We start from the raw sequence: 12,476 nt of genomic DNA, 5'->3' as shown, positions 1-12,476 counted from the left end.
CATGGATATACGTTGGACCATACAGCCATCTAATGATTAGAGGACAATATTACAGATGGTAAATGGTGTTAGGGGACAGCCCCCCTCTCCTTAGGATTGAAGGATTTTTCTGAATATGTGTTTATTGTAATAATGATGATTAATAATGTTTTCAACTCAAAAGTAAATATGCGCACAATGTAGTTTATACACACACACACACACACACACACACACACACACACACACAGTGGTGTGGAAAAAGTGTTGCCCCCCCTTCCTGATTTCTTTTCTTTTTTTTTTTTCTTTTTTGAAAATTGTAACCACAATCAGTTTATTATGAGTCCATTTTTTTTTTTTTTGCATGTTTGTCACACTTTAATGTTTCCGTTCAATAAACAAATTTTAATATTAGTAAAAGATAACAAGTGAACACAACATGCAGTTTTTAAATTAAGGTTTTTATTATTAAGGGCAAACTGAATCCAAAACGACATGGCCCTGTGTGAAAAAGTGTTTGCCTCCTAAACCTGATAACTGGTTGGGCCACCCTTAGCATCAACAACTGCAATCAAGTGTTTGCATTAACATGCAATGAGTCTGTTACAGCGCTGTGGAGGAATTGTGGTCCATGCAGAATTGTTGTAATTCAGCCACACCGGAGGTTTTCGAACATGAACCGCCTTTTTAAGATCATGCCACAGCATCTCAAATAGGAGTCATGTGAGGACTTTGACTAGGCCACTCCAAAGTCTTCATTTGGTTTTTCTTCAGCCATACAGAGGTGGACTTGCATTATTGCCCGCTCTCATTCTTATTGTGGAGTCAGGGGCAGATTGGCCATCGGGAGCACTGGGACATTTTTCACCAGTAGGGAGCAGGTCGGTCAGAAATACATTTACATTATATTTACCAGGTGTAAAACAAACGGGGTTCAGCTAATATTTGTTTCTGTTGATGGATGAGCAATCTGGGTTCCCAGACATTACAAAAACAGCGATGAAAAAAAAAAAAAAAATGGAGCATAAACGCAAAGGAGGAGCAACAACAAAGAAATCACTCACTGCTCTTGATTGAAAAGCTTTTGTAACTTTAATAAAGAATAATCTTTAATTTATAGTCCAAAATGCAATACTATTTTACATTTGATTCATTTATTAAATTTCTGTACCTAAAATCTAACTTTAGACCTCCCTAAAAAACCCTGAAAAGTGAGTTTATTTTATTTGCATCTTTAATCTATTGTATTTTATTTGTGCTGTTGCTTGTAATTAAAATATTCTTAATAATATGATAAAATATATATTTTTTGAAAGTATAGTTTTTCCATACACATAGCACATACAACGGTACTTGCACAAACTAGCGCACTGTTTTACATTTGGGGATACAGTATTTTTTTAGTGCCAAAATTGACCAGAAATTGATTTTCCATTTCTAGTCTACAATATGTATCCTAGTGTACAATGCGTATTTATTTTGAAGGTGATGAAGGAAGCAGCAGTAACTAGTGCTGTTAGTGCTCCTGCTGTTGAACAAGAGAGGGAGGACAGTTCAGCTTTTGAGTCAGGGCACGATCCTTCAGGGAAAGTTTAAGCTATAAGCAAAACTAAACATGCTGCTATACTCTTAGAAAAATATATGTGCTTTTATGATCTATAAGGTCATCCGTAGTAGGACTGTGATCATTGGGACATACAATTGATGGTTGCATAATTAATATAGATTATTGAAAGTGCTTATTTCATATTACAGAGAAACTCAATGTGCAGAGTGAGAGAGAGAGAGATTCGGGGAAAGATGATAGAGAGTGAATGCCTTGATACTCCATATGATGTTTTTGCCCGTCCACAGTCTAAGGATTTTGATTTATTTTTTAAGTTTCACCCAATTCAAACAACTGAAAGAGCCAAATAGTTTATCAGTCTGGTGGACACATGAATTGTGTGGTGACTGCAGCAACAGAGGTGGCCTGGGGTGGAGTCAGATTCCCTGATTTACTGTCCCAGTCCGCCACTGCCTGTGCTCCTCCATATAGCCCCCCATAAATAAAAGAGGAGAAGTTTATTACAACACGTTTGTATTTTGATAATGGAAGATGTACACACACACAGGAAACAACATTATACACAAATCGCTTTAGTTAAAAGCGTCTGTCAAATTAGCACATATGTAAATATTATGTTCATATGCTCTAACAAATCATTTCTCATTAAATTATTTTATAAAACATTTTAAAAATAAAAAGGAGAGTCATCGTAAGATCAGGATTAGCGTTAACCCACATCGTTTCCTGCTCGAACTAGAGGGGGAGGGGTGAGTCATGTGACGCTCAGCTGGTTTCAGTAAGGTCCTGTAAACAACTGTAAAACGGCTCCCTGCAGCACTAGCTCTATATTTGTATTCGTCGTTTGACTGGAACAGAGATCATCTCATCATGTCTGGAAGAGGCAAAGGCGGTAAAGGACTCGGGAAAGGAGGCGCTAAGCGTCACCGTAAAGTGCTGCGCGATAACATCCAGGGAATCACCAAACCCGCCATTCGTCGTCTAGCTCGCCGCGGCGGAGTCAAGCGCATCTCCGGTCTGATCTACGAGGAGACCCGCGGTGTGCTGAAGGTGTTCCTGGAGAACGTGATCCGGGACGCCGTCACCTACACCGAGCACGCCAAGAGAAAGACCGTCACCGCCATGGACGTTGTGTACGCGCTCAAACGACAGGGACGCACCTTGTACGGCTTCGGAGGATAAACCGCTTCAGATCAGAGAACAAACCCAACGGCTCTTTTAAGAGCCACCCACACTCTCACTTAAAGAGCTCGCGCTGCTGTTGTGTGCTGAACATGAGAACTACGTTTACACAGTCGTTACAAATAATACATTTATTGTTGATTACAGATAATGTTTTAGAGACACTTTACGCCAATATTACATTAACGATTCCTTAGCAGCCGTACACTGGGTACTTTTCATTGAAACAAAAAATAAAAGCAGATATTATAGCATGATTATTATAATCTGTTTAAGTTAAAAGATGGTATCTGTTTAAGGCTCAAAAATTTAATGCTACAGACGTTGAAGAATTCGAGCAGAATGGTGCAGAAGATAAAGGCGAATGTTATTTCTGTTAACTGTATAGCAACAGAGCTCCAGGTTATCAAGTCATGTCACCTTTATTTATATAGTGTTTCTAACAAGACCAATTGTGTCAAAGCAGCTTTAATTACAGTATTAAATATGAAAATTGTCAAAAATGCAAAATAACAAAAGTAAACGTTCAATGTTCTATGATTTAAGCGCCTGCGATTGGCTCTGCTCCAGTTCATAACGCCTTGAATGATCCAATTAAATACAAGTTTATGGGTCTGACCAATGACAACACGGAATCACAAAGTCCCACAGAATTAGCATAGGCGAGTGAATAAATTGCCCGGTATGAGTTCAGCCTGCTACTGATATCTAAGAGTTTGAGTCGAAAACATTATCATGCCTGAACCAGCGAAGTCCGCGCCGAAGAAAGGCTCCAAGAAGGCCGTCACAAAGAGCGCCGCGAAAGGAGGAAAGAAGCGCAGAAAGTCCAGGAAGGAGAGCTACGCCATCTACGTGTATAAAGTGCTGAAGCAGGTTCATCCTGACACCGGGATCTCTTCGAAGGCGATGGGCATCATGAACTCTTTCGTCAACGACATCTTCGAGCGCATCGCCGGTGAAGCGTCTCGTCTCGCTCACTACAACAAGCGCTCCACCATCACTTCCCGAGAGATCCAGACCGCCGTGCGTCTGCTGCTGCCCGGGGAGCTGGCTAAACACGCCGTGTCTGAGGGCACCAAGGCCGTCACCAAGTACACCAGCTCCAAGTAGAGCAGTCCGACACCGAGACACACCCCAAAGACTCTTTTAAGAGCCACCCATCCACTCACCCGAAGAGCTCTTTGTTATACTTTAATCCTAGATGAAGTGAAGATGATTTAAACGTCTAGCATTTATTTTAACTTGAACTTTGTTTTTTTTTTCTATCACAAGACCACATGTTGTACCACTTTTGCAACTACTGTTGCCTTAATCAATATTAAACGGTTTTATATTAACTAAAATGTTTTTCTTTTTTTTGTCTTCACATGTGGTCAGTTACAGAAAAGCGTGAGAGGAAAATACATCTTAATTATTTATTAAATTCCAGATTATGAGAAAAAATTGCAAAGAGAAACAATATTGTGTGTATTAATGAATTGCATAGATGATTTCTCCCCTTAAGAATAGTAATTTGCTAAAAAAACAAAAAAAAACCTTTTGTCCTCTTGTGGACTAAATATCTACCAGCCATGTATCTTTGCTAAAGCCATGCAAAACACAAGTCCTTACCAAGTATGGCATGTCTACAAATCGAGAATATTGTTCAGAAATCTCTTTCACTGTTGGGGACTTGTTTGCGACCCATAACCCGAGAGGGGTTTTCTCCATGCCCAGTTTGATGGTATTGAGGTTTTCTGGAGATGGTTTCATCCTTTTGATCACAGTCGTCCCGAGAGGACTCGTCCTCCCCTTCAACAGTTATTTCTGAAGAGATAGACACTCCAGAGGAAGCACTGTTTCGACTACGTTTGCGCTGGTAGCGACGCTGATCATCATGAAGTTTCCTCCATAGATTTCAAAGTCTAATCTCAATAAGTCCACTGTGGGAGACTGGGTCATAGAAATCTTCCTGGATGAAAGACGGAGGATAACAATTGTAACTTTTACAAGAATTCATGATGTGTGACGAGCAAACCAGCCGAGTGGATGTACTTTTGGTGTTATTGTAATATTGGTAAAAAAAAAAAAACCTACAGTCACTAAATTTTCAGTTGATTTTTAACCTGTTAACTAATTAACATACCACACTTACTATTCCAGTTTGCATTTGTTTAAAGTGGGCTTTGTGTGTTTTAATAAGTGCAACTTACAAAACCTTCATTCTGTTCTCCCATCTTGATCTTCAGAGAAGGAAACAGTTTTACCACACTTTCTGCCAACATCTGTTTCTCTTCATTAGATAACGCAGTGAAGCAGCCCGTGCAGGAGAGAATAATTGATTCTGGAGCCGTCGATATCAACAGATTCAGCACCATCACCACGGACAGCACCTGTAGAGTTGCACGTCAGTAGATATATCTTAAACCTATGGTTCGGGGAACACGCCTAGAAATGGTAAACCTTTAGTTAAGTTATACGTTAGGAGTCTTTGTAGCGACTCTAAGAGACAACGTTATCGAGAAAAGCAGCCCTGATATTACACAAGAGCAGCAGAGTCTTGGTCTGGGTTTCTCAAAACGTTGTCTCTTAGCGCGCTATGATGACTTTTAATATAACTGTAAGGTCACAGTGATTTTTCCAAGTAAGACATGTTCCTGGATCAACATTACTGTCCAGAAATATAGACTTAACCCAATCCCTACTCCTAAACCCAAATTTACACATAATTTATTGCTAAAACCAGTGGGAAATGATAGCTGATTAACAATGGTGTAGAAGCACCTAACTCTGGTAATAAGCCTAAAACAGATATTTTCTGAAAAGTAATATCTCAATTCTGATTGGTTGATTGGAATGTTGATCCAGGAACATGTTGTACTTGGTGAAATCACGCTCGCCGTAACGGTAACAATGAGGAAGAGGAAAAAACAGCACACGGTGGAAGATGCGGCGGGAAATGCGGCAGTGAATAGACATTGAATTAGAGTTCCTTTATAATTTTGCCATTTTAAGTTACAAGAAAATCTAATTAAAAATGTTAATAAAAGATAAAAACAAATGTAAAAGAAGAAATAAAAAAATAAAAGAATAATGGCATGGCCCTACTTTACATATGATATAATAATCATGTATGGCTCCCATAATTGTACAAAGTCCTTTATTTTACTCTTGGAGATATAAGTCAGCCTTTCCAGTCCAATGCACTCTTCTTTTATCCATTGTTTAATAGAAGGTGCTTCCATGCTCTTCCAGTTCACAGCAATGGCTCTTCTGGCATGTAATAATCCAAAGTCCAATAGTCTAGTGTGTTTCTTTGTTTGTGAGAAACCTGTATATTCCCAGTACACAAAGTTTGGCACAATGTGGTATTTTAAGATTAAACCGTTCTGACAAACAGTTTATGACATCCTTCCAGAACGTCTGTATATCAGAACATTCCCATAGACAGTGAATCAGACTCCCTTTATAATTTTGGCATTCTGTACATATATCAAGAATATGGCTAGACATATGATTGAGTTTTTCAGGTGTTATATAAACCCTTGTCAACCATTTATACTGTAATAATTTAAGCCGTGTGTTTATGATTTGTTTTGGGCCTTTAAACATTCTTCAGTCCATTCAAATTCCTCTCTTTCTTCTTGAATGTCTTTCCTCCATGCGTTTAATTTGTCTACAGCAGACTCTTTAGAGTTAGACATTATTAAATTATTCATTCTGCGTCACCGGGACTTACGGTTTAGAATCGTTTAGAATGTTTGCATGAATAATAAACAGCTGATAACATTATCCACCCCATAATTATAGTATTAACAAACTTTGATGCAATAGACAGGGTATGATTTAAAAATGAGCGTCCCTCCAAAAACATTAAATTTCTGTCTCTTTAAATACAAAAGACGGAGAAAAACTGCAAAAAGGTCCACTTTTTGAAAAAAAATAACCCCCGCCCCTTTCAATAGGCTGGCTACGAACCTGATATAAATTCTCAAAATGCATCACAAAAGTTATGATTTAAGCAGTTGGCCACATCCAGTATAATGAATATATCTATCTATCTATCTATTGCCCTCTGCTGAGCATCTATGGACAAAACCATTTCTGACTTAAACTAGAGTTGTGACGTTCGCGAACGAACCGATTCTTTTGAACGGCTCATAAACATGAACGATGGGAGCCGAGTCTCGGCTGGAGGGGAGCCGTTCTTTCTGTCGTTCTTTTTTCCTATGCGTTTCACACAGATGCACACAAATGAGCTCCTCCGCGAGACAGAACAGTTATAGGGGAGGGGCGCACCCAGCGCAGGCAAACCCTTTATAGCGTGATGATATTAGTTATTAGTTGTGCACGCATCCTTCACGTGACTACTCCAGTGGAAAAAAACCCTGCATGCCTCTGTCATTGGGTAGGAGCGTTGAAAAAAGCTGTTTTGCACAGACATTCATTGCAGCCCACTTTGTTATTGTTCATTGACTTGAAGTGGCTGTAGTAAAAGCTGTTTTGCACAGAAATTCATTGCAGCTGGCTTTGTTTTTGATATTTATTCGTGAGTAGGTATTGTATGAATAACATAAGTCAACGTAGCTTTACACACACACACTTTGTACTAAAGGTAAATCCAAAATAGTGATGTCACTGTCTAAGCAGAGGGATTTGTGCAACTCTATGGAATATAGTCCACACATGACAAATGAGGTAAAAATCAATATTTCAGAATAATTCAAACTCAGATATTGGTGTGTAATATCTGAGTTTTAATTATTTGACTACAAATCTCACCTCATCATTCTTCCCAGTGATTATTTCCAGGATAAACTGAGATGCCTCCAAGCTTCTTAAAACTGACTAAATATTTAAAAAGAGCCAAAAGAGCCGTTCTGTTGAACGGCTCTTTGAAAGGAACGGATCGCGAAGATCCGGATCCCCTCAAAGAGCCATAAATCCCATCACTAGCAGTTGGCCACATCCAGTATAATGAATAGATATATCTATCTATCTATCTATCTATCTATCTATCGCCCTCTGCTGAGCATCTATGGACAAAACCATTTCTGACTTAAACTAGGCTTTTCTTTAACCGACAGATGGCAGAACTCTACACCCAACACCTAGATTAATATCCAGAAACATATTACAGTATATTTAATTTAGATCATAATTTAAGTTTTTCTTTTCATATATTTCACATGCAAGATAATGGTATAGTTGAGGAATTGTGTGGTAGATAGATACAACAGTACTTTGAACCTCCAAAAAAAATCACAACTCTCATCTTATTTAAATTCAACATCATTAATAAAACAGTTGAGCATAATTTACCTGATCTTAGCGCACGCTTGCTTGTGTACCATCTGAACACAGATGAACACTTTGCATCTATTTATAACAGGTGCAGATGTAATCAAGTTACGCCACAGACTAATGGAGAGTGTAGTCCCGAACTCTTTCATCAGCCCGTTACATACACACACGATTTATGTAGTAACGAAAAACTACAATTGATAGAAGTCAGGAAATACGTTTTGGGAACTCAAGGGAAAACCCCATGTAAACTAGATTACGCTCTATTTGTTATATTCATTATTGCAGTGGAAACGGTCTCGTTCAGTGCGGTGTCGGTGGCTCTTAAAAGAGCCTTTGGGGTGTTTGGCAGCGGCGGGTTTAAGCGCGCTCTCCGCGGATGCGGCGGGCCAGCTGGATGTCTTTGGGCATGATGGTGACTCTCTTGGCGTGGATGGCGCACAGGTTGGTGTCCTCGAACAGACCGACCAGATAAGCCTCGCTGGACTCCTGCAGGGCCATGACAGCGGAGCTCTGGAAGCGCAGGTCCGTCTTGAAATCCTGAGCGATCTCTCGCACCAGACGCTGGAAAGGCAGTTTGCGGATCAGCAGCTCGGTGGACTTCTGATAGCGACGGATCTCTCGGGAGAGCCACGGTCCCGGGCCTGTAACGGTGGGGCTTCTTGACGCCGCCGGTGGCTGGGGCGCTCTTCCGGGCAGCTTTAGTAGCGAGCTGCTTCCTCGGGGCTTTGCCACCGGTGGATTTACGAGCGGTCTGCTTGGTTCTTGCCATCGCTGCGATCAACTTCCCTCTCCGTTCTGCGCACGTAGAAAAATGCTCCTTCGTCTCGTGCGTCTGCTTTTAAAGCGTCATACGGTCACGAGCTTATGCCGTCATTAGGGTGCAGAGGCTTGTGATTGGCTGATATGTGACGTCTGCACGTGACTGCTAGCCAATGACTGCGCAGCTTCTGTTTTCAAACGGGGCTGTTTGTGTTTCCCGCTCAAAATGCTTTGTTCTGTTTAGTTCTTTACGCATCGTTCATTCATTCATGCTCAGAATCAAGGTCTGTTAGCAAAACACAGCACAGTATAATAACATGAATTAATTATTTAATTATTTTCACCATACAAATGTAATGTCTGCCCTGATAAATAAATAAACCTGGGCTATTAAGATCTTGAAGTTCTTTCATGACAATCTTTCTCATATTTTATTCCACATCATATCTAATCCCACAATCAGATCATATATTTAGCAGCGGGTTAAAACCAACACTACTAGATCAGCAGACATACAGTGACTGACTATGGTTTTATCAATCATACATGCAGTATTACAGTCACTTACATTTTCCAGAAATTAATTCATACACACATTAAAAAGTGCTGGTGAAAGTAGACTCTCTTCTGCTCTGCATTACTCTAAATTACTCTGTTCAGTACATAACTTTGACTAACTATCAAAAACATCAATAAATCAGTTTTGGCTTTTAGACAGTTCTACACCTTCCTTCATGGACTTCAAACCAAACTGACTGTTATCAAGATAAACACCTGATGTGATTATTTCCAGAATCTTTGACACAACACTAAAGCAACTGGCATTATAGTTATTCATATTTGTTACACTGAAATAAGACAGTTTCAAAATAATTAATCAATAATAATGCGTTAATTTAGTTCATTTTCTCCTTCAATCGTATGTATGGTGTGTTATGAATGAAAAGGAAAGTAAATCGCTCTCTAACAGATGAAGTGTGTGGCTCTTAAAAGAGCCTTTGTGTTGGAGAAGCAGAGCGGACTCGGTTTACTTGGCTTTGGCGGGTTTCTCGCTCTTCTTGGGCAGCAGCACGGCCTGGATGTTGGGCAGCACGCCGCCCTGAGCGATGGTCACTCGACCCAGGAGTTTGTTGAGCTCCTCATCATTGCGCACCGCCAGCTGCAGGTGACGGGGAATGATGCGGGTCTTCTTGTTGTCTCTCGCGGCGTTTCCAGCCAACTCCAGGATCTCAGCGGTCAGATACTCGAGCACAGCCGCCAGATAGACGGGAGCTCCGGCACCGACGCGCTCTGCGTAGTTCCCTTTGCGGAGAAGTCTGTGAACACGACCGACGGGGAACTGCAGCCCTGCTCTGGAGGAGCGAGTCTTGGCCTTCGCTCTCGCTTTACCGCCTGTTTTGCCTCTTCCGCTCATCCTCAGTGACAAAATACTTCAACTTTACAAAATAGAAATAATAACTCTCTGAGCTCTGGTGAGCTGATTTTAGAAGAGCGTGACAGTCGCCCATTGGTTTAGACATTGTAAGATTTTAAACCAATCACTGAACTTCCCTCCAACACCCGCCAAAGCCACGCCTCCACATCTGCGCGCGGACTGAGCAGCATTTCAAATTACAAATGAGGACAATGGAGCAATATATACAAGTGTTATAAAAAAAAGGCGCAGTTTAACGCAGTACATGTAGAAAGGTTTTTTTTTTTTGCATTAACGTTATTTAATAATAAAAAATAAAAAACTAAACATAATAGACCAAGGCGGTGTTAATCAACAAAACAGCAATGATATACAAGTGTTATAACAAGTCTCAGTTTAACGCAGTACATGTGGAAAGTTTTTTTTTTTTTTTGCATTAAAGTTATATAATAATACAAAATAAATAAATAATATAAGTTCAGGTGGTGTTAAGAGGCCCTCTTTTGCTTGTTATATTATATAATATAAGTAAAAAACGGATAATATACACAACTTTAGAAAAGCTAACGTAAACGTTATTTATTATTATCACTTCCACTAATAGTGTGAGTGCAGGTCTTTCTTTTGCTCTTTCTTTCGAGTTTGTGGGTGGCTCTGAAAAGAGCCGTTGGGGAAGAAACAAGAAGAGTTTTATTTCTTCTTGGGAGCTGCCTTTTTAGGCTTGGCAGCTTTAGGCTTTGCCGTCTTGGGTTTGGCGGTCTTGGCCTTTTTGGGGCTCTTGGCTGCTTTCTTGGGCGCCGCGGGCTTCTTTGCTTTCTTGGGGCTCTTCGTCGCCTTCTTGGGGCTCTTTGTGGCCTTCTTAGCGGCGGCAGTGGGTTTCTTGGCCTTCTTGGGGGATTTCTTAGCGGCGGGCTTCTTTGCAGCTGCGCTCTTGGGCTTCTTGGCAGCAGCGGGTTTCTTGGCCACGGGCTTCTTGGCTTTAGGAGCCGCTTTCTTCTTAGTCTCGGTCTGCTTCTTGCTGATCTTGAAGGAGCCGGAGGCGCCGGTCCCTTTGACCTGCAGCAGGGCGCCTTTAGTCACCAGGCTCTTGAGGGCGAGCTTGACGCGGGAGTTGTTCTTCTCCACGTCGTAGCCGCCGGCGGCGAGAGCTTTCTTCAGGGCGGCGAGGGACACGCCGCTCCTCTCCTTGGACGCGGACACGGCTTTGACGATCAGATCACTGACGCCGGGGCCTGCTTTCTTGGCTTTGGCGGCGGACTTCTTCTTGGGCGCTTTGGCCGGCGGAGCGGCGGCTGCTGGAGCGGTTTCTGCCATTTCTCGGAGCGGAATCACAGTCTTTCAAACACTGAGTTCAATGAGTGTCGCTCGAGCAGCGCTGCGCTCTTAAACAACACATGAGAACCTTATAGACTCAACCCGCCCGCTCGCGCTTGTGTTTTCTTCTCCTACATTTAGGGGCAAAACTCGAGTGTTAAAATAGTTTAGCGCAGTAGAAACAAAGTCAGCATCAAGCAGAGGTTCTTGGCTTTCTGTGGAGACTAAAACCCGCGGCGAGGAAATGTTGGTTTCGCCCCGGTCAGATCAAACTCGAGGCGAGCATCAACCACGGAACAGAGCCGCGTGTAAATCTCATGCTTTATTTAAGTGTTAAAGTTGAAAACAGATTAAAATAATCAGCTGTGTGTTTCAGAAACAGTCTGAAGATAAATATAATGAAATGTGCATCAGTGAAGGCTGTGTGCAAGTGTTTCATACAGCTGTTGTTTTGGGCAGCTTGAAGCACAAACATCTGGAGGCTTCGAGACTTTGTCACTCCTCTTTCTTTCTTTCTTTCTTTCTTTCTTTCATTCTTTCTTTCGGATATCTGGACATTGTATTTGTCTAAATAGTGTCAGGACGGAGGTAATGCTCACTGGTTCATCTTACAGCTACATAATACTGAGTCTTTCACTTTAAGTCCAGACGGAAATTAAACAAACAAACAAACAAACATTATTTAAATGAGTACCAGCTAAGATATTTGATACTTATTTAAATTATGTTCCTTGTGTTCAGAACACGGTCAAGAGATCTTTTTTTTTCTTTCTTTTTTTTTTTTTATATTGCCAGATTACGTCTTTGAAAAGTTAGTTAATGTGTGTGTTTTCCTGCGTTGATAATTGCAATGCTCTGCTGGCATTGGTTTCAAAAGCTTCCTTAAATCAACAGTTTTAGTTCAGCTGAATCCTGTCTGGAAACAAGGGATCACGTCACTTCCGTCCTGAAATCTTTACACTGCCTTTCAGAGTC

General features: G+C 41.0%; 4 protein-coding genes and 1 pseudogene across 4 annotated transcripts; 2 read left to right on the top strand and 3 right to left on the bottom strand.

Moving 5' to 3' along the window:
- Positions 1 to 2,367: 2,367 nt before the first annotated feature.
- Positions 2,368 to 2,775, top strand: LOC132133973 (histone H4). Its single transcript, XM_059546881.1, has one exon. The coding sequence runs from the start codon at positions 2,417 to 2,419 to the stop codon at positions 2,726 to 2,728; it is 312 nt and encodes a 103-aa protein (XP_059402864.1). The 5' UTR covers positions 2,368 to 2,416; the 3' UTR covers positions 2,729 to 2,775.
- Positions 2,776 to 3,430: 655 nt separating this feature from the next.
- LOC132133978 (histone H2B-like) lies at positions 3,431 to 3,911 on the top strand. Its single transcript, XM_059546887.1, has one exon. It carries the CDS (start codon positions 3,464 to 3,466, stop codon positions 3,836 to 3,838), a length of 375 nt encoding a protein of 124 aa, XP_059402870.1. The 5' UTR covers positions 3,431 to 3,463; the 3' UTR covers positions 3,839 to 3,911.
- A 4,370-nt stretch (positions 3,912 to 8,281) lies between these two features.
- LOC132133962 (histone H3-like) lies at positions 8,282 to 8,833 on the bottom strand (annotated as a pseudogene).
- Positions 8,834 to 9,721: 888 nt separating this feature from the next.
- On the bottom strand, positions 9,722 to 10,204 carry LOC132133979 (histone H2A-like). The gene has a single exon (XM_059546888.1). The coding sequence runs from the start codon at positions 10,185 to 10,187 to the stop codon at positions 9,801 to 9,803; it is 387 nt and encodes a 128-aa protein (XP_059402871.1). The 5' UTR covers positions 10,188 to 10,204; the 3' UTR covers positions 9,722 to 9,800.
- Positions 10,205 to 10,649: 445 nt separating this feature from the next.
- Positions 10,650 to 11,580, bottom strand: LOC132133960 (histone H1-like). Its single transcript, XM_059546870.1, has one exon. It carries the CDS (start codon positions 11,499 to 11,501, stop codon positions 10,878 to 10,880), a length of 624 nt encoding a protein of 207 aa, XP_059402853.1. The 5' UTR covers positions 11,502 to 11,580; the 3' UTR covers positions 10,650 to 10,877.
- Positions 11,581 to 12,476: the final 896 nt, after the last annotated feature.

Source organism: Carassius carassius, unplaced genomic scaffold (genome assembly GCF_963082965.1).
Source record: "Carassius carassius unplaced genomic scaffold, fCarCar2.1 SCAFFOLD_79, whole genome shotgun sequence".
Classification (NCBI taxonomy): domain Eukaryota; kingdom Metazoa; phylum Chordata; class Actinopteri; order Cypriniformes; family Cyprinidae; genus Carassius; species Carassius carassius.
This window is presented reverse-complemented; position numbering and strand designations above follow the sequence as displayed.